The sequence below is a fragment of the Crinia signifera genome, chromosome 9 (assembly GCF_055691185.1).
Source record: "Crinia signifera chromosome 9, ASM5569118v1, whole genome shotgun sequence".
NCBI lineage: Eukaryota > Metazoa > Chordata > Amphibia > Anura > Myobatrachidae > Crinia > Crinia signifera.
Genome location: NC_139225.1, coordinates 145,379,799 through 145,401,417, shown reverse-complemented (window position 1 = coordinate 145,401,417; position 21,619 = coordinate 145,379,799). Strand labels below are relative to the sequence as shown.

Here is a 21,619-nt window from a genome sequence, read left to right as displayed (position 1 = left end):
TTCCATGGTCTCTCAGTAACTCACTTTCCTCCCCTCTTAGGTTGGAATTCTCAGTTTTGGAATCTATAACCCTTGCAAAACACGTTTGTCGCGTATACCCAATGCTAACGCCCGGGATTTCTACGTGAACGTCATAGAGGTCCTGCCCTGGCTGCGCAAACACCTGGCGGGAGAAATGGGATTTCTACCAGGAATTCCGGACCAGGCTGAGGTCGTGTGTCCTACGTAATCCCTGGCCCAGCGCAGATCTGTTCCCGATGTAATCGCAATATGTTAACCGCACCTTAACTTCCTTAGCGTGTCACGTGATGCTGCCAGATGTATTTTATATCGCAGCTTTTTATATTGGCCACATTTTCTTGTTTGAATAAATGTAAAGGTTATATTTCGTCTAGCAAGTTGCTGCCCGGCTTCCTGTGTGAAAAGTGTTGATTTTACTGACTGAATAAATAGCCATTTAATAACACCAGGGTGAGTAGCATTTAACATTTAAATCTCATTGGTTACGCGATGGGTGATGACCATCAGCTGCTTTGTATAATTTAATATTATTCAAATTATAGATGTTACTTCAGTACTGATTGGTCAGCATGGGCCGCTTCTCCTCCCATGGGCGTAACTAGACATTCGTAGGCCCAATAGCAAAAGTTTGTAAGGGCCCCCTATTCAGCAACTGATGGTAATAAATGTATATAGCACATACAACTTAGACTGGAAAGATGGGCCCCCTTCAGCTCTGGGCCCCATAGCAGCCGCACCCCTTGCACCTATGCTAGTTACGTCCTTGGGTGGTGCATAATGTCATTACTCCTCGTCCGCTACCAGCCTTGATTGGAAAACTATTATAAACATACAGGACGATAACGTAGATTTTATAAACTTTAATACCCTGAAATTTATCCTTACGCTGATTATTTCCCTTTGAGAGCACCAAGTGACATACACTGTCCCGATATAGATCTGTATTCTATTTTGGGGGGTTACAGAGCGCAGACCCCAATGAGTATAACCATAGGCAGAACCCTCAGAAGGGCTCAATATCCTGCTCTCAAATGTCTCCCACTGTTGCTGGTCGATAGCCGTACAGATGAAGCCACACCGTTCGTGGTTATGGTGCAGCTGCTAGTGTCTGTTTGGCGGAGCAAGGCGCACCCGCGTTTTAGAGCGCCGCACTGTATACAACACTGCCGACCGTCTCCCAAGTTGACTGCAGTGTTATTAATACCCCATTTCATTCCCTCTAGCAGACTATGGGGGCCATTCGGAATTGTTCGCATGGTTGGTGGACTACACATGCTCGCAGTCTTTTGTGTGCATGTGCAGATCCAAGGTGCAAATGGGCGCGGCGATTCGCACAGTGCGGGGGTGGGCGTTTGGCGGCGCCCTTGGGTGTCACCCAATGTTTCATGAGCATCCCCATGAAAATGCTGGGTGTAAACTACATATTCATATACAATCTATACAGTAGTAAGCAGTGTTTCCGCACACATTTATTTAACACTTGAGTTGGGGTCAGAACACGATTCGTAATCGATCTTCAGCTCCTGCTCGTCTTCCTGCCACCGGTGAGGTTAGAATGACCCATAGCCAACCAGATCGTGCAAGAGATCACAGCAGCACAGAGTGTGTCAGGATCTTTTGGGAGTGCTGTCCGCTCGTGTAGTTGTGTGTAATGCAGGGTACACACCACGTCGACCCGCTCACGATGCACATCGTGAGCGGGTCGTCAGTGTCTCGTCCGACCCGCTCACGGTGACGTGGGGGGGCACGACCCGCTCACGATGTGCGCTGTGAGCGGGTCCGATCCGATGGCGACCCGCACCCGGCTGTATGGTCGTCATTCAGATCCTACCTGCAGCAGGTAGGATCTCAATAACGACCAACCGACCCGCGGGACCGCACATCGGATCGGTAACGGTCCACACCAGGACAGAAAAGGGCCCAATCACCACACAATCTACATCCAATTGGTCGGAATTAGGTTGAGATTGAGGGGATCGGGCCCTAGTCATCCTGGTGTGTACCCAGCATTAGGATGTTATGGTAGCTAATGCAGGGCAAGATTAACAATGAGGCGGATGGAACTACTGCTCTTGGCTTCCGCTTTAAATCAGGCCCATCAGCGTGACAGCATGGACGTGACCAGCCACCAGTAAGGCCATATATCATAAAGGATTAATACCCCAGCACACAATCTGACAGAGAACAATGATTTATTATACAGCATTAAACATATACAGGTTACATTGGAAGCCGCTGGCCTATCTAACCAGTCCTGACACCGCTGCCATCTGCCACCGCATGGGAGGGCTCTTCCCTTGTCTACATCAGACTCTCTTCTACAGCAGGTTGGTCCATACCGAACAGATCCTCGGAATAGTCGACCGGGGGCCCCTTTTCTAACTGTGGCCCCGTCTCGTTGTTTTCTAAAGCTGCACAGAGGGGAGAGTGTGTTACGTTACTGAACATTAATATCCCAAGCGTTCTAGCAGAAACGTGGAAAGGAGGCGGAATATTTACTAAGTGGCGTTCTTCCAATACGTCAGCATTTAATGTATATCCTGCAGGCCAAAGCACCACAATACAAAATGCAGAAACATGTAAAAAAAAAAACAATGCGGCTTAGTAAACAGACACCAGAGATCTCTCCATGGCAACTAACCAGCTTTGATGTCGCCTTTATCAAGTAAATGCTATAAAATGATAGATAAAAGCTGATTGGTTACAACGAGCAACCAATCCACTGCTTACATGGGTGGATGCATCTCCCCAAAAGCTGATTGGTTACAACGAGCAACCAATCCACTGCTTACATGGGTGGATGCATCTCCCCAAAAATGCACAGTATTCATTGCAAATAAATCAGACATGAATGGACGACAGGGAATTGGATATATGGGACCTTCTGGTTACAACAACCCCAAACTAGAGATGTGCAGGCTCTGATTTACTCTGATTTCAAAGCAGGATCTTATTGGCTATCAACTGTCAACAACTGTCATGTGATTTGGGATAGCCAATAAGATCCTGCTTAGTGAGCCTGGCATACATATCCGTTCGCAGGCTAGCGTGCAGGCCCGAACTCATCATCAAATGATTTCTCCAGTGCTCGCAAATCTAAGTCGGTTTCTACTGATTTAGATTTGAGGCATCCTGTTCCGAGAACTGGGCGGGCAGTTGATGTCCGGTTACGTGAGCTGCCCACCCACGGAACGCAGGTACCCACCTGCGTTCGCATGGGGACACCCAGCGGGTTTCCCGGCCTCACCCAGTGTTTCCGTGGGTACGCCCAGGAAACGCCAGGCATTCGCATGTGAACGCGTCCCGCCAGCCTCCAACTAGGCAGGTCTTCGAAGGCGCCCGCACAGAAGCCCTGCACATGTGCATAAGCGTGTATGCGCAGGGCGGATGACGTCAGTGCGCGCCTTCAAATGGGCCATCAGCGTACAGTATAAAAGTAAGCCGTGGCTTAAAAAAAAAAAAAACAGTCGATGGTGAGTAACCATCGAATCATTTGTCTTCTGTGCGGGCGCACGCCATTGGATGTGTAAGCGTACACATACGCTCACAGCGCCACAAGAGTATTTGTCCGGCAGGTAGGCGTGCGTTCGGCGGCGTTAACTCGTTAGGCAGTGAATATACGCAGCATAGCGAGCCAGTCTGAATTAACCCCGTGTACCACCATAGCTGTTATACTGTTTTCTTATCTTACCATTTTAATCAGCAGAATCTGCTTGTGCGCCTTATACGCAATGTGAAGACATGTTTTTAGTGGGGGAAAAAAAAAAAGGACACCTGATGCTAACGAGTGGCCCAGGTCCTGACTAATGGAACCTGTAAGAGCAGACACCACAATACATAGTCATAGGACTCCAACACCTTCCCGGAAGAGAAGACCTAAAGGCTACACAAATGAAACAAGTGAATTGGACTACGAGCAGCCGCAGCAGCGATGGTCCGGTAACCAGGGGCGATGGGGTGCTAGTGCCCACTCATTATTACGCAGTACACCCTATCATATCTATATTGGTGTGAGCACAGAGACTGCCCCGGGTTCCCAGCCCCATGTAACTCACCTAGTGGGCCCCACAAGGATTTCGCTATGTCTGCGTCCTGCGTGGGCTGCTTCCGGGCCATGCTGACCTTCACCATCACGTCCTCGATCATCGTGTTATTCAGCTGGGGAAACACAGACATAAGAGACACTGAATGGCTGCAGAGATCACACAATGGGCCTGATTCAGGCCTGACCGCTAGGCTTACATTCTGCTGCATGGTTCTCTCCGAATTGGTGCAAGACGCTGATGTCATGTGACATCATCCGCCCGCCACCAGCAGGCCTGGGAACGCCTTAGTTACCCGGGGTCCACCCTAGTGTTCAATATGCCCAACCACGCTTTTGTGGGTATCCCCCCAGAATGGCCCCCTGTGTGTAACACAGGACCTGCTCAGCGTGTGTGATAGAAAACAGGCTGCTCGGGCCGGAGCAGACGTCACACACCCTCCCTGAAAACCGTACGCATGCTCAATCCATCGATGATCGGCCGGCCTGTGAATTTGCAGCCCAGCGATCAGGTCTAAATAACCCCAAGGTTGAAGTAGCTTGGAAGCAGCAGTGATAGACAGTAGGAGGCATCTATTACAGGTAGACTCCTGGTGTAGTAGTGATATCACTGTATGGTGATGCAGCATGAGGCGTCTATTAAAGGCAGACTCCTGGTGTAGTAGTGATATCACTGTATGGTGATGCAGCAGGAGGCGTCTATTACATGAAGACTCCTGATGTAGTAGTGATATCACTGTATGGTGATGCAGCACGAGGCGTCTATTACATGCAGACTCCTGATGTAGTAGTGATATCACTGTATGGTGATGCAGCAGGAGGCGTCTATTACATGCAGACTCCTGATGTAGTAGTGATATCACTGTATGGTGATGCAGCAGGAGGCGTCTATTACATGCAGACTCCTGATGTAGTAGTGATATCACTATATGGTGATGCAGCAGGAGGTGTCTATTACATGCAGACTCCTGATGTAGTAGTGATATCACTGTATGGTGATGCAGCAGGAGGCGTCTATTACATGCACACCCCTCCTGCTGCACTAGTTCTTGACTTGTGGCCTAGGCCGCTGCAACAGATGACTCAATGTCAGGTGGCTTGTGGCACTATGGGGAAGTGCAAGCCACCCGTGGCAGTGGTCGGCAAATATCTGTCCAAGAATGGGGACACCTTTCCTCTTCCCTCCCCCACTATACGTCTTAGTTTCATGTACAGAGGCCCTCGCTGCACCCTCGCTGACAGTCCGCTACTGTCCCTACATCCTTTGTTGCCCCTGTTTGCACACATGTAGAACGCAGCTCCACTGGACCTGAATGAGGTCCAATATTCCCAAAGTGCTCACCAATAACAGTCACATGTGGATACCTGCAAAATAAAACTTATTCCAAGCCATTAGCAGATCATTTCCCCCGAATCCTATATTTTGTGATGAGGCAACAAGCCGTCCTTATTTCAATCCATTTCCCGACATCTATCTATATGCAAAGCCCTAGATCAGTGGTAGCCAAGCCTAGCCCTCAAAAGCTACCAACAGTGCACATTTTCCAGACAACCTAGCTGCTGCACAGCTGCACTCATTAATCACTGACACATTTTAAAAGATCCACAGATGGAGCTAATTAGCTCACTTGTGATTCTGTGAGGAGACCTGCAAAACATGCACTGTTGGTAGCTGACGAGGGTTGGCTACCCCAGCCCTAGATCAACAGAACGGGGCTACATGACCTTTGGATATGTGAACATTGTCCATTTCTCTTGTGTCTCATCTCCAAAGCATTTTTGCTAACCTTCATGTTTTTTTTCTAGCAGACCTTAAAACTACTCCAAAAACATATCGACAGACACAATGATTCTACGTCCCATTAAGTCAACCGGATTACCCTACTAAAGCAGATCCTAACCTGCAGATCTGTAGCTAACATGAGCCCCACTAGGCCACGATAAAATGGCGGATTGGATTTCGAAAAAAAATTGTATTTATCTTTAAATGTTTTTTAAATGTTCCTTATTCCGTAATCCATTCTATAATCTACTGTGCGGCTGACTGGGCGGTCGACGTGGGGCGCGTGTGCAGATTGGGGCCTGCAATGCCGAAAAAAGCTGCAGCATGAGTGACATGCGGCTGGCATTTATGGAAGGTGACCGGCAGTGTTCCAGTAAACAGGAGGGTCGTCCCCATTTACTGGGCGCATTGAAGGACGCAGATTTTACTGGCCATCCTGAGGATTGATCTGACGGCGGCTGTGCCATTGGATGCAGCAGCTGAACAGGTTAGGAGACATCTATTTATATAAGATGCCTGAAACCAAAAGGCTGTATTATATGCAGGGGCATTAAATTCCTTGCCGGATAGAACATTTAAAAAAAATTATAATAATTTTCAATGTTTTTAGGTTGAATTTACATTTGGCCTATTCAGTTAAACTGACAATTTTTAAACTGTCCAAAAATCAGACATGGTTCAACAACAGGTGGATCGATGAATAGTTCGCCGATCCACAAGTTTTAGTCTATATTGCAACAGCTTTCGCCTGGGGGGGGGGGGGGAGGAAAATACACATTATAGATCAGCAGAATCACAGGATGTTAATGAAACAGATAAACAGGACTGATTCAGGGTTGCAGGAGGGGGGGGAGGGGCTGATTGATATAACGTGTGCAGAGAGATTTATATTTGAATGGATTACAGTTTTTCTGTGCAGGGTACTGGCTGATTTTGCATGTAGCCCACAATTAGACAGTTTAATTTTTATACTGCGATTTAGATTTCGGTTTGAAGACATCCCACCCAAATCTAACTCTGCACATGTTACATCTGCCTCGCCCGCAGAGCACAATGTTTTTGCCCATTTTTTGCACTTTGCTTGCAGATCTGAATCAGGCCAAAGTCAGTCCGAAGGCACATAGATATCATTTCAGCAAGTTTGCTGTTGGTAATCACAGGACGGATCTCACCTCCTGAATGGCCTGGTCAGCGGATTCTATCTTCTCAAAGGTGACAAAGGCGCAACTGGAGGCACAAGATACAACGGTCGCATTATTTATTGTCAATACTTCTATCTTGTGTTGCAAATGTAAAACCCTTTGGGCTCAGTGTAACAGCAGGACGTGCGAGATGGTACACAACTGTTCTCGGATTATTAAAGCGGCCATCGTTTAGACGGTACACCAGGTTGGTTTTGCCATTTCAATGATTGCCGTTTTAGAAATCTTTCCAGACTCGCACGAATTTGCACACTTGCTTTCCGAGAGCTAGTACTTAGAATCTTACTGGGAGAAAAGTGCTATATATACACACACACACACACACACACACACACACACACACACACATACACACACAACATTAATTATTATTATTCTGAATAACTGACAAACCCTTTCAATAATATATCTGTGAGTGCTTACTTCTGCGATGGCTCTGTCGAAAGATCGTTAATCTTCCCAAATTTGGCGAAGGCGTCATTAAGCATCGGCTTCTTCATTCCCACGCCTTGTACATACAACGTGTACCCTTTCCTGGGCTCGCGGGGGTCAGAGAAGCCACCTAGCCGTACAGGTAACACAGACAGATAGCTCAGGTTTGTATAGAAATCTTTCTACCAAGGCATATAGAAAAGGGATCACTGGGGACTACAATATTAAAACAAATAGTACCTGTAATAAGGCAATAAAACGGTATATATTTAGAGTACACCCAAATACAGATGGAGCGGCATTATCTTTGGCCGGCGCTCGCCAGATCCCTTGCACACACGCGCATCCCAGTATCACGGTGGCTGGGCAGCGTCTCCCTGCCCGTATCCGCTTCAGGGAGATGCTGACAGTTTGGGGGGGGGGGGGGTGTGAAGCATAGTACAGAGGTTGCTGATATTCAGGCATGTGGCAAGAAATAAATTCAAAATCTACGGTATCATCTACAGTATGTGCATTTTAAGGTATAGGATAGTACTGAATCCAGGATGATATTTCTGACAGGCAGAAATAATCAGATGTTTTTCACAAGAATAGGTTGAATATTTTGTAATATTTAAATTCAGACAGTTGGAAAGCCTGCGGAATGTGAAAACAGATGTATAGGGTGAGATTTAATAGGATGAGAGATCCAGAAAGTGAGAGATTTGCGAAGAAATCTCCAGTTTTTTTAAAGTGGCAATCATATACACGGCAAAATTAAACTGGTTTTCCAGAGTAAATGGTTGCCGCTTTAAAAAAACTGGAGATTTCTTCCCAAATCTCTCACTTTCTGGATCTCTCATCCTATTAAATCTCACCCCAATAGTCAAAATCGTCCGCAGATTCGACAATCCAGCCTCCATTTACAACAAAGCAAATTCAACTTTTTACAAAAGTTGAATCTGCATAAACGTCTGGGATCGAATACTTTTGGCTGATATTTCAGCCTGTCAGATATATTGGCCAGGATTAATTACCCCCCTAAACTTTCTTTGTTCCAATACCAGAAATCTATAAACACAGTTGTCTAAACTATTGGTACAAATCTAATGTACTCCAGTATCTTTACATTTAATATACCCAATACGTACTTCACAACATGACAAAATGCTCCCTCTACCTGGACGTTCCACTTAATTTACGGCTGCAATTACTGAATTACTGGTGTGAAATAGTTCAACGCAGGTGACGCCAATCCTATATGAAGAGGGAAGTTCAGGTAGAGAGCATGTTGTATCTCCTGGAATAAGTTATGTGGGGCAGGATGTATTAAAATACATCGCCGCCTGCCCGCCGCAATGTACTAACATATGCAGCTGGCATTGCGGTGCAGTGATGGAGACACCTCGCGATACCTGTACTGTGGTGTGCGGGGGGTCTCTGTCATCTCCCTGCCGCCTGCCTCTCCCCTCACGCCGCGGCGCCTCGTCCTCCCCCTGCAGCCTGAAGGACGTCCGGCTGCGTTACTGGGGGAGGAAGGGCTTACCTTCCGGGTCCAGGAGGACCTGGACTAAGGTAAGCGAGAGTGAGGGGGACGGCGGAGGAGTCGGTGGCGATAGAAGCCCATAGGCTTCTATAGGGTATAGCGATACCCTACAATGCGGGGTTTTACCGCATTTTCCCCTTAGTACATCCCGCCCGTGGGGAGGTAAGGGCAATTAAGATAAACAACCCCTTCCCCTGGGACCCCCCTGTCTTAATTGCCCCCCCCCCCCCCCGATGCCTTAATCCGGCCCTGTGTACAACCCAGTGTGATCGCATGTCACCCCATTTCTATCTAATTACTAAGAGCAATATGTACAGACCGTACGGCACATGAGTAAGGATTGCTCACCTAGCGGGCCCCACTGTGATTTCTCCACGGCTGCGTCCAGCAAGGGCTGCTTCCACGCCATGCTGACCTTCACCGGAACCTCATCTATCATCGTGTTATTAAGCTGGGGGCACACAGAGTTACTGATGGGTTTATTTACCAAGCGTCGCACTTTTACTAGCGGTGTCTTTCTGGTAAAAACACTGCCGTTTAACCCTTTGAGTGCCAAACGTTGCGGTGAGAGATACTCAAAAGATCTGCTATAAATGCCAGTGCCCCTCGCAGCGACTGTTCTTTTTTTTTTTTTGGGGGGGGGGGGGGGGGGGGGGGGGGTTCAAAATGTAACTACATGTCAATGAATGACTCGGCTGTATTTGTATTTATTTATACAAAAAGAACAATCGCTGGGAGCGGCGCCGGCATATTAAGCGGATATTGTGGGGTTCTCTCACCGCAACGGTGGCACGCAAAGGGTTACCACTTAGAGCCACAAATACACATGGACATCTGTCAGACGGTCTCTATGTATGGGAAGTAAGAAGGCACTCGTTTCTTATGGTATGTCCACATGGGCTGATCTGGCAGGTATGTGTCAAAGGGTCGACAAAGGTTGACATACATTGGGTCGACCAAGGAAGGTTGACATGCAACAAGGTCGACGTGTTAGGTCGACAGAGTCATTAAGTCGACAGTCACCGTCATCCTCATTGAGGTCAGGATTTTGGCGCCTGTCTCCTGGCCAGGGCCATATTGAGGGGGGTTCAAGTGGGTCAGTACCCCTCTATGCCCTCTAGGCATGTATTTAAAAAAAAAATTAGCATAAGGTTTTGTGCAAGGCAGCGGGTTATTGCTGCAGCTTCACCTATCTGCCAATGTGACAATGATAAATGGTGCTGAGCACCAGGAGCCAAGGCACACTGACTGCACAAGTGTGCAATGCATTACTGGGAGATGACTAAGTCCCATGAGACTTGCACAAGAGGTCAGAGGCTGAGAGGTTTGTGCTGAGCTCTGCTTGGTGGAGATCATCATATGCCCATGGAGGACAGCAGCAGCAGAGGCCTCATCATAGGAGGGTTTTTAATAGAGGCAGTGCTGAGCCTGTCAGGGCTCCTACAGAGTAATGTACAAAGGGAGAAAAACAGGCTTTTCATTTGGTATTATATATATTTATTTATTTATATTAATCTCCCCCCTGCAGTTACCCATTGACCAAGTTTATACTGCCTTTACTCTGTGTTTTGATAGTGTAATATTCTCCTGTTTGGAGCCAGTAATGACAAGTGGAAAGGGGCCCCCCCTGTCTGAAGTGACCCAGGACCCCCGAAGGCTTATTCTGGCCCTGCTCCTGGCGGTAGGATGCTCAGGATGCTGTGTTAGTATTGTGATCAATGGTATACTAACCTCCGGGATACTAAACGCATCCCCAACGTAGCGGTGTCATAAGGAAGAGGATCTCTCTACTCTGGCATTGTAAAGAATCTGGCTCCGGAAACACGTCGTGTGCGCCTCCGGTGACATCTCTAATGCGCAAGCGCAAATCCCCGCGGTGGTTATTTTCCCAGTGAATTCAGTGTGCAGCACCAGCCACTGCAAGACTGCGGAGGGGCAAGGATATATAAATGGGTGCAGGGTGTGCACCCATTATAGATTCACTTATGGACAGAAGGCAGGTTCCTCCCAGGTTCCGGCTAGTTCGCCGGCCGATAGGCCACAGGACATATCTCACCTCTTGAATGGCCTGGTCAGCGGATTCCATCGTGTCGAAAGTGATAAAGGCGCAACTGGAGGCACAAGATACAGTGGTCACATGACTTACCCAATTTACCCTTTAAATAAATACACATTAAATGTGACTTACTTTCGAGCGGTTTCCGTCGCAAGGTAAATAATCTTCCCAAATTTGGAGAAGGCCTCGCTAAGCATCGGTTTCTTCATGCCCGTTCCGCGGACATACAATGTGTTCCCTTTCCTTGGCTCGCGGCGATCGGAGAAGGAGCCTGACCGTATAAGTAAAAGAGAATATAGATTCAACCTACTAATGACAAGTAATAATAAGGCGACTACTTCTCCAGTGCTGGAAGAGCGCTCAAACCGAAGCAATTCATTGGACGGCAAGACTCCTACTTCCTATAGGAGTGTTCAGTCTAGCACCCTGCACCTTTCAAAAAACATGCAGTTCCTCCTTCTTGTCTGGGGTGTCGCTCTTTGCTGTATGGTCTCTCGGCACTGAAGATGAACCGCTTTAATGAACCATTAGACCAAAGAAAGTCGTTAACTCCATAATTAAATTAGACCTTCTAGATTACAGTCAAGCTCCAGTGGGAGATCAATTGAGAAAAGATCCCACATCCCGTTTTATTGGCCCGATTCTGGTTCACTCGCAAAAAAAAAAAATTCTCTCTCTAATGGACAAAACCATGCAGGTGGGGAAGATGTAACATGTGCAGAGAGAGTTCGATTTGGGTGGGGGCATCTATATTGCAGTGTAAAAATAAAGCAGCCAGTATTTACTCTGCACAGAAACAAAATAGCACCCAAATCTACCTCGCTCTGCACATGTTACATCTGCCCCACCTGCAGTGCACATGATTTTGTCCATTAGAGAGAGAATTTTGTTTTGCGAGTGAACCAGTATCAGGCCCTCTATTCCTCCTAACAGTATTATATTTCTGACCGGATAGACCCTAAAGAGTGAAGAGTTGACTCCATGGGGCCACTAAGGTAGAAGCACAAGTACGGTCCTAGCGGCTCTACGAAAGTATGTTCAGAATGGAATGTGCTTATAGCACCATGGCCCCACCAACCTCAGAGAGGATCGGATGGTGGTGCACAGATTATCCACAGGGGCGTATAAAGGTTCTGTCTACAATCTGGGGTACCACGGATGATTTGACATGGTAGATCAGCAGCTTCCTGCATTGGGCCCATAATTGTCCAGAGTTTTATGGGCGTCGGCGCCTGCCCTGTCTTCAGAGGAAATAAAAAAGTCAGTTTAGACTTAATTCCAAAAGCAGGAGAGGTAATTCCATGGTCGGCGACCAAATAATTTCTCCTGCAAGCTTTTAGGGAACACATGGAAGGGAAGAAATTCGGGCGGTGGGGGAGAACTACTGCTTAGCGAGCAGTCCTGAATTACCCCCACTGAACGAACCACATGTACTGTAATAACAACAGAGAACCCTCTGATAGCATGAGCCGGAAAGGCTAGAGAGGAATACAATGGAGGTAAGAGGAGGAAAAGAAACAAAATACTTCCTAGACTTAAAGGGAGTCCTGGAGGAGAAGGCCCCCAATGTGTCTTCAGTGAAGGGTGGACATAATGAGCGGTGGATGTAGGACCACTGGAAATGGGCAGGAGCTGTAGGCCCGCACTGGCAGCAAAAGAGCTGTAGGGCAGCGCAAGAGCCGTAGGGCGGCACTGGCGGCAAAAGAGCCGTAGGGCGGCACTGGCGGCACAAGAGCCGTAGGGCGGCACTGGCGGCACAAGAGCCGTAGGGCGGCACTGGCGGCACAAGAGCCGTAGGGCGGCACTGGCGGCACAAGAGCCGTAGGGCGGCACTGGCGGCACAAGAGCCGTAGGGCGGCACTGGCGGCACAAGAGCCGTAGGGCGGCACTGGCGGCACAAGAGCCGTAGGGCGGCACTGGCGGCACAAGAGCCGTAGGGCGGCACTGGCGGCACAAGAGCCGTAGGGCGGCACTGGCGGCACAAGAGCCGTAGGGCGGCACTGGCGGCACAAGAGCCGTAGGGCGGCACTGGCGGCACAAGAGCCGTAGGGCGGCACTGGCGGCACAAGAGCCGTAGGGCGGCACTGGCGGCACAAGAGCCGTAGGGGGGCACTGGCGGCACAAGAGCCGTAGGGGGGGCACTGGCGGCACAAGAGCCGTAGGGGGGGCACTGGCGGCACAAGAGCCGTAGGGGGGCACTGGCGGCACAAGAGCCGTAGGGGGGCACTGGCGGCACAAGAGCCGTAGGGCGGCACAAGAGCCGTAGGGCGGCACTGGCGGCACAAGAGCCGTAGGGCCGCACTGGCCGCACAAGAGCTGTAGGGCCGCACAAGAGCTGTAGGGCCGCACAAGAGCTGTAGGGCCGCACAAGAGCTGTAGGGCCGCACAAGAGCTGTAGGGCCGCACTGGCAGGAGCTGCTCCTATTACTGAAAGGCCAGGTCACTTGTGCAGGACCAAACTGATCCAGAAACCAATGTAAAAAACGGCCACATTTTAAACTGCCGGGATTGGCCAGCAGGAATTGCAATTCACTGACTGCACGTCCAGGTTTAAGGTAACCAGAGAGAGGAAAGTTTTCCATGCAAAGTTCTTTTTAGAAACTTTATTTAATGTACCCCTTAATTTATATTAGGACATGTTACATCCACAGTATTCCTGCACAGCTGTGGGCAGTGTGTATACAAAAGGACCCGATTCTGCGATGGGAGCAGGTATATGGGCACCTAGATCATCCATGTGGCATATAGCCCATACACCCTGGCTTTAGTTTAACACAGCAATTGAGAGTTTGGACAACTCCCTCCCAAATCCAACTCTCCCTACACAGGTTACATCTGCCCCACCTGCAGCACAGCAAGGTTTGAACTGGTGCACACGGACTCACCCGTCTGTTCCCACGCTGATTTTTCTGAGACCGCATCCAGCATGGGCTGCTTCCGAGCAAGGCTGACCTTCACCATAACGTCCTCCATCATTGTGTTATTAAGCTGGAGATACAGAAGGCAGATGCAAGAGAGGCTCACAGTTAGCAGGCACACAGAGAACGACGGCAAACTACACTCACAGCAACTAAAGACACCAAACGCAAATAATGTCACCTGCACCAGTAATGTTTATCTTCTGTTAAAGGGTCATTTCCATTAAAAAATATTTTTTTGCGCTGTTATTATGGCTCGTTAGAGCAGAACTAGCTGGGCCTCTGTTCTTATGCAACCACCGTAATCGGCTCTGGACCCCATGTGTAATACCAGGGAGTGCTGTGCTGCTTGTAGCACAGTGTGGTCTGTATTTCAGCACTGACATACAGACCACACTGTGCTAGAAGCACCACAGCAGAGAGCGACATCCCAGGCAGGAAAGAGGAACTGCGTGGGTTTTGAAAGATGCAGGGTGCATGAATGAACACTATAGGCCAAATGAAAAAGGGTGCGAGAATCAGAATCAGATTTTGCTACAGGGTTCCCATTTAAAAAAAAAAAAAAAAAAAAAAAAAATGGGACACCTCTCCAAGGAATCTCTCGCTTCCTGATTCTCGCACCCTATTTTGTTTGACTCTATAAATACCCACTTGGACCAGACATGTAGTGGTTCTAATATTTTGGATTATGACCAGTTGTTACATACATACACCTACATAGTAGGTGAGGTTGAATAAAATAACTTGCATCCATCTAGTTCAACCACTCATCTAGATTGTCAAGATCATTTTGAAGCGTGGTGACATCTTCTGATGATTTAATAACTCTCCTCAGTTTTGCATCATTCGCAAAGATGGATACATTGCTGAGTAACCCCATCCCAATATCGTTAATAAAAATGTTAAATAAAATGGGGCCAAGAACCGAACCCTGTGGCACTCCACTTAGTACTGGTATCATATTAGATACGGCACTGTTCACGACCACTCTTTGTTCTCTATTACACAGCCAGCTCCCTACCCATCAACAGCTATTTGCCCCTAATCCCAGGTCCTCCATTTTATTTATCAACCTCTTGTGTGGTACGGTGTCGAAGGCTTTAGCAAAATCTAGGAAAATCACATCTACAGTGTTTCCATTATTATTGTAAATCTCACTGATCCGTCGGGCTGTCAGTTTCTCTGGAGATTTGTTTGGTCTCCTATGAATGCGGCTACTTTGCCATTTGGTAACCACAGAACAGATCTCACCTCCTGAATGGCCTGGTCGGCAGATTCCACCTTCTCATAGGTGACAAAGGCGCAACTGGAAGAACAAGATACAATGGGGGAAATTTACTAAGATGGGACTTCGATTTCACATCGGATGTTGCTACGGGCAACCAATCAGGATCTACTTCTTATTTAGCACCTTCTAGAAGATGATCGATAATAAAAAAAAAAAAATATATATATCCTCTCTGTAACTTCTTACTTCTGTGTCGGGTTCATCGAAAGATCAATTATTTTCCCGAATTCGGCGAAAGCGTCACTAAGCACCGCCTCTTTCATGCCCACGCCGTGAACATACAACGTGTTTCCTTTCCTGGGCCTGCGACGGTCAGAGAAAGAAGACGACCCTACAACACACAGAGAAATATAGGTCAGCATGAACCCTGATCATCGGAGAGCAGCACATAGAATTCTGACCAATAAGGACCACGCGTGACCCGTCCATCTCTCCAGGGTCACGCAGGAAACACTACGCCTAGATATCACGAGTACACCAACTTCGATCTCTGTCGCTTCGATCTCTGTCGCTCCGATCTCGCTCCCTGTCTCTATCCCTGTCGCGGTCTCGCTCTCTGCCCCGATCTCGGTCATAAGGCTCCCTCCATCCACGACGGGCGTCTCGGTCGCTCTCTCGGTCATCTCTGTCGTCTCTTTCCGGGTCCCGGATCCGGTCGCTGGAGCTGACAAAGCTGAGACAGCAAAACAACGATAAACGATAAAACATGGAGGAAAGGGGAGTATATACAGCACGTACAGTAGCATGGCAAGACAATTCCCCTTTACCTTTCATTAAGAGACTTTCTATGAGCGCGCCGTGAGCTCTGGAAGTGGCGAGAGAAGAAACAAATTGAGCCGGTGGCACTGACCATAAAGTGGCATCCAAGAGTTCAGCCACGTGTCTTACCTCAGCTTGGTCCTCATCCACAGAGAAACTACGCTGGAAAGGTTGGAAGGTCGCCGCCGGGCCTTTTTTTGGGTCCTGAAAGTAAGAGTAAAAGGTTTTGACACAGTCGCTCCATAGAACACATATATGATTAGAAGCACAACCAATTGGAATGTGATGGTGGCACGGTTACGGTATAAATTGTAGACAGACTCATGATAGACAGTCATAACAGGGTCTAAAGGTCGACATGGTTAAAATGTTAATATGGTTAAAACGTCGACATGGGTTTCTAATGTTTTTAGGGTGTCTATGTCAACATAGGTTGACATGGACACGAATACCCCTTTCACATTGCAGCTTTAACATGGTATATTGCCATTTTTTTACCGTTTTAAAACGGGTACAGCTGCAATGTGAAAGCTCCATAGTCAATTTACCGGTTACAGAATACCGGTATTTTGAAAACGTGTTAAAAGCAGGATCCTACACGTTTCTGAGCCATTTTCCCTGCAGTCTGAACAGCTCAGAAACGGTATTTGCTACAAATGATAACCAAACAAGGGTGATAGGTTATCTCCCCGCATGATCCCCGCCCACAAGCAGGAAATAAACATTAAAAATGACATTGTATGGCTTTCTATGGGTGAAACGGGTTGAATCTGAAAGGTACAAAAACGGTATTGAAACTGCAATATACCATTTACAACATGCAATATGAAAGGGGTGTAACTGGCTTTTGACCCGTTTTAAGACACGTTTACAAAAACGGGTTGAAAGGAGGTTTGTAATTTGAAACCAGTATAAGTGTACCGCTGTGCTTGCCGTGCTACGGGCTCGGCACACTATTTTATTCTCACTCCACGCAATAATGGATGGTAGGGCATGAAGTACCGCCTGTCGGCATATGTCGGCTGAAAATTTAGTAAAAAAATGCCTGTCGACGCTTTCCATGTCGACATATTGCCTCTCGACCTTTAGACCCTGTTAACATTTTGTGTGTCGACCTTTAAACCCTGTTGACGATGAATCAGTCTATGATCAGTCCGGATACCGGTGGCACACGGAGCGAATACTGAGCGTACCTTGAGTTTGCCCTCTTGATTCCGAGAGCGCTTGAATCCGCTGTTTTTGGCCCCAGACTTAATAGCACTAATAGCTCCAGACTTCACCAGCATCTTGGCCTGTTCTGTAGCTGTGGCGGTGTCTACAATAGGCTGGTCTGAGAGAGCTGGAAGGATGACACATAAGATATTGGACATAGCTATGTACCAAGCAGCGAGAACAGTGGAGAAGTAGACCAGAATAGCCGCTAATCAGCATCAACCTATCGTATTATAGAATGTACTTGACACATGTTTACTCAAAGCTGATTGGTTGCTATGGGCTACACACTTGTCACTGCTTGAGACATGAACCCTACAGTTTGCCAGGGCTTGAGGTCACCGGAGAAATGTGGTCACGTAGATAACGCAAGAGCAATCTCGGAAGGAGCACTCACATCTCTTGATGCCAGTCTGGCTTGTCTGGTTTGTGGAGGTCTGCTTCTTCAGAGCTAGCAATGCTTTCTTCTGTAATGGGACAGATAGGAAAACACTGAGGAACACGCGTCTACAACATGGAAAGGAAGATCTGCAGACAAGACCCCAGCCAGCAGGTAATACATTAAACAATAACAGAATTATGTGCTGACATCTGCAAAATACCAAAAGGAGGCAACAAAACCCTGTGGTGCTTCTGACAAACCCAATAATTTTTAAATTGGCCTCTAGAGACTTATTTTTTATTTCTGGAAATAACAAATCAGCCAGGAAAATGGGCGATGGTAGTGCCTTCAACCACACTAATGTTTATCTTAAATTAACCTTCTTTTTCAGCTTGGCAAACTTCCTCTGCAGTGCTTCCTCTTCCTCTGTCAAGCTGGTTGGTAGTAAGACCATGATGCCAGGGCCAGGTGGATACCTAAAAAAGGAAATCGGTATCAGGCTGTGTCACTAGATAGATACACACACACAGGGCCGTATTTCAGTGCCATAGCGCCCTTAGGCACCACATTTTTGCCGCCCCCCCCCAACAAGAGAGAGAGAGAGATACCTTCAGCAGCGCAGGGCTGCAGTTCCCAGGTCAATCCCTGGCAGCACAAAGTCGGAGGCGGGGCCTGATCCCCGTCTAGCTGCCGCAGGCACAGTCACCACCGCGCTGGGACGCCTGCTCCCGAGTCCCTATCTGGCCACCAACGGGTCCCCACTCCTGCCTCAGCAAAGGTCAGGCAGGGAGGAGCCCAGGCTGCAAACAGGTGGGGAAGGGGGCCATCGCAGGGCAGCTTCACTCGTTCCCCAGCGCCAGAAGCACTATACTGGCTGCTTTTCCCCGGAGCCGGGTGCTCAGCAGTACCACTCGTTCTCCAGCGCCGAAAGTGCTACGCTCCTGTCACTGACATGACAGGGCTGCCTCTTTCCGGCGCTGGTCAGCACTTGATCCCCGGTGCAGGTAAACAACTTCACAGATGCTGCAGGCAGAGCTAGGGGAGGGGGGCGGCACTTGCCGTGCGGCGCAAAAGTGATTAAAAAAAAAGTGACAAAAGAAAATCACGCCACTGCTTGCCGCCCCCAGCAGGTGCCGCACACACACACACACACACACACACACACACACACACAGGGAGTGCAAGAAGTCCCTCAATAGTGACTGTGTGCTATGTCTCCCTGTGGAAATGTGTGGAAAAGTATTAGGACAATTTACATGAAATGAAAGAGAATTTGTGAAATACTTATCTACATAGTGTTAACAGTGTTGTCTCCTCTCTGGTCTCCCAAAGTTGCAGAGGGGATCTGCAGCCAGAGACTGCGGAGGGAATTGTTGCACTCACTGCATAGACAGGTGTGTGTGTAGCAAATTGTATACATTTATAATAACAGATTTTGTTTTAGTAATTATACAACTCATATCTATATTTCTGTTCCATATACAGAGCTCTAAGCCTGTTCCCCCCCCACACCCCTTTTTCATAATTACCTTGCCCCCCAATGTCCATAGCAGCCTTCAGGATCCTTTTCAGCGGCATCTCAGGTCCCAGAGGTGCACTGCGACGGTGACATGACCGGCACTCACGCAATGCACCCCTGGGGCCAGAGATGCCGCTGAAGAGGATCCTGAAGGCCGCTGTGGATGTCGGGGGACCATCGTGGCACCAACAGGGGACCAAGTAAGTATGGGGGGAAAAAAATTCTAAAATCCAGAAATATCCCTTATCCAAAATGCGTGTGGTCCCGAGCATTTCAGATAAGGGATACTTAACCTGTATTAACCTGATACTCGACCTGTATTAATTTGCAGCAAAGAAAACCAACAAAAATGTTATCTTGTCCTGGCAATCTGGATGCTGCTTTAGAATCCATTAGACTTAAGTTGGTGACACATTATAGGATGTGCACCCAGTGCGATGTTGTGGGTGACATGACCTGGCATCTGCAAAGGCATACACATGGCGCTACGACATGGGGGGGGGGGGGTTGCACCCTTAGGGTGACCAACTCATCCCTTTAATCCGGGACACATTAATTACACAGGTTCTGTGGCAGTTTAAAACCAGGTGAAATGGAGTCTTGAGGTGTGGCAGTTTAAAACCAGGTGAAAGCCAGCCACAGAACCTGTGTAATTAATATGTGTCCCGGATTAAAGGGATGAGTTGGACACCCTACGTACAGATGATGGAGGACATTGCTATCGACCCACGGGAGTGTGCATCATTAACTATATAGTGCATACACCAGGGTTGCCGACCCTCCCGGAATTCCCGGGAGTCTCCCGAAAATCGGGTCCCCCTCCCGGTCCCCCGGAAGGGTGGGCAACCCTCCCGGAATCTGGGGGACTCCCCTGAGCCCCCCGAATCGCGGCATGTAAATGCCGCAATCCGCGGGTCTCAGAGGAGGGGGCGGAGCTAAAAGGCACAATCGCGTCATTTTAGCCCCGCCCCCTCCATGTATATCAGTCATTTCTACTATTTCCCGTCATGGGGACGGGGCTTAATGACGTCACCGTCAAGCCCCGCCCCCCGATCGGGTAAGGAAAGTCTCCTCTCCGGGCTTCTCCCGGAGAGGAGCATTAAAAAGTCGGCAACCCTGGCATACACACTAGACAATATGCAATAACATATTGTTAACGATGGTCATTATTGTGCAGAACGTTTAATTTATAGTCTAATGTATACGAACCTTTACCATGCTATCCCTTAAACTGGGATATCCATGGATTACACAGGTTCTTGGCTGATTAAAACCAGGTGAAATGTAGAGATGTGCAGGTTCTGATTTACTCTGATTTCAAAGCAGGATCTTATTGGGTATCCAAAATCACATGACAGTTGTTGACAGTTGATAGCCAATAAGACCCTGCTTTGAAATCAGAGTAAATCAGAGCCTGCACATCTCTAGTGAAATGTAGGCTTGAAGTCAGCCAGCCACAGAGCCTGTGTAAGTCATGTATGTCCCAGTTTAAAGGGACAGTATAATAAACCTACAGCAAATGATAACTATATAAAAGATGACGGTACTTGTGTACTTTCACGGCGCCGTGCGTCTGTGTGCCCTTGCGGGGCTCGCTACGCTAGCCCACGCTGCGGGCTCGGTGGCTCGCTACGCTATCTAAAATCAACTCCATGCCAACGTGGATAGTGAGGGTACGAACTTTACACAATGCCGTGGAGTTTTCAGCCCCGTAGCTGGACACAGACGCACAGCGCCATGAAACTACACAAGTACCAAGATGACTGAACACAATACACAGAGAGCACACTGAAATAAAACCTCCTATTATTACAGAACCCGGTACCAGCATAATATACCAGTGTGTCCTATATCTGTCAATAGGAGCCTCTCCTGCATGATAATACTGTTTTCCAAGTGGTGTAATGTGCCCAGGCGCCGTGGAAAACATGTTTATTCTCAGTGCACTCATTCAGACGCATTGCTAAGCCTGGAAAATAAGTGTGAAAAGCAGAAAGAGTTGGAAAGGGCAGTAGGACACAGTTATAGGGGGTCAGGTGGGCCGGTGGACATGCATGTGCATCTCCTCAGACACACAGCAGAATTACAATACAATATAACTTAGACTAATGTACAATTATGCTCATATACAGCCAGCAGAGTAACAGCTAATACACCACACTATATGACAACAAGGCTAATACCCACATAAACATGCTCTGCTGGACACAATACCCGATTACAGTACACAAATGAACCGTACACGTAGCTGTCATGCACACTAACTGCTATACTAATAAGCTTCCCCCATAAATTGTGCGGTATTTACCTCTCTTAAATGTTGGTCGCACTTTTAATACGTCACCAGCAATAATCCTTCATTACCAACCAGCTGCAACCGGGACGAATAACGCGTTTGCTAATCACTGACGTCACTGCGATCGCACAGCCAATCCCGGTGCCTCTCCCGGCGCACACCTTCGCCACGCGCGTCTGTACTG

General features: G+C 48.0%; 2 protein-coding genes across 3 annotated transcripts in view; one reads left to right on the top strand and one right to left on the bottom strand.

Moving 5' to 3' along the window:
• The window catches only part of LOC146036236 (complement C2-like), a 30,691-nt gene extending 30,297 nt beyond the window's left edge, over positions 1 to 394 (top strand). The window contains exon 18 of the mRNA XM_083160110.1: positions 41 to 394. Coding sequence (XP_083016236.1) covers positions 41 to 229 — 189 coding nt within the window. The 3' untranslated portion in view covers positions 230 to 394. The remainder of the gene's footprint in view (positions 1 to 40) is intronic.
• A 1,802-nt stretch (positions 395 to 2,196) lies between these two features.
• NELFE (negative elongation factor complex member E) lies at positions 2,197 to 21,600 on the bottom strand. 2 transcript variants are annotated; one of them, XM_083160109.1, is made up of 17 exons: positions 21,448 to 21,600; positions 18,000 to 18,096; positions 17,636 to 17,705; positions 17,220 to 17,365; positions 16,156 to 16,230; positions 16,035 to 16,072; positions 15,750 to 15,940; positions 15,454 to 15,598; positions 15,231 to 15,285; positions 13,947 to 14,049; positions 11,194 to 11,332; positions 11,062 to 11,116; positions 9,354 to 9,456; positions 7,472 to 7,610; positions 7,019 to 7,073; positions 4,077 to 4,179; positions 2,197 to 2,432 (listed from the first exon to the last, which is right to left on the bottom strand). In XM_083160109.1, exons 2-17 carry the CDS (start codon positions 18,072 to 18,074, stop codon positions 2,323 to 2,325), a joined length of 1,602 nt encoding a protein of 533 aa, XP_083016235.1. In that variant the 5' UTR covers positions 18,075 to 18,096; positions 21,448 to 21,600; the 3' UTR covers positions 2,197 to 2,322. The 2 variants fall into 2 exon arrangements, with proteins under 2 accessions (XP_083016235.1, XP_083016234.1); XM_083160108.1 differs by lacking the exon at positions 21,448 to 21,600 and adding an exon at positions 21,327 to 21,446.
• Positions 21,601 to 21,619: the final 19 nt, after the last annotated feature.

What these genes read in the sequence shown, in the direction of transcription:
- NELFE (XM_083160108.1), bottom strand. Translation starts at nt 21,394, where the DNA reads ATGACAGCTACGTGTACGGTTCATTTGTGTACTGTAATCGGGTATTGT. An exon ending in TTGCCAAGCTGAAAAAGAAG is followed by an intron (nt 17,706 to 17,999) that starts GTTAATTTAAGA and finishes GTCCCATTACAG; the next exon opens with AAGAAAGCATTGCTAGCTCT. An exon ending in ATCAAGAGGGCAAACTCAAG is followed by an intron (nt 16,231 to 17,219) that starts GTACGCTCAGTA and finishes TCTTACTTTCAG; the next exon opens with GACCCAAAAAAAGGCCCGGC.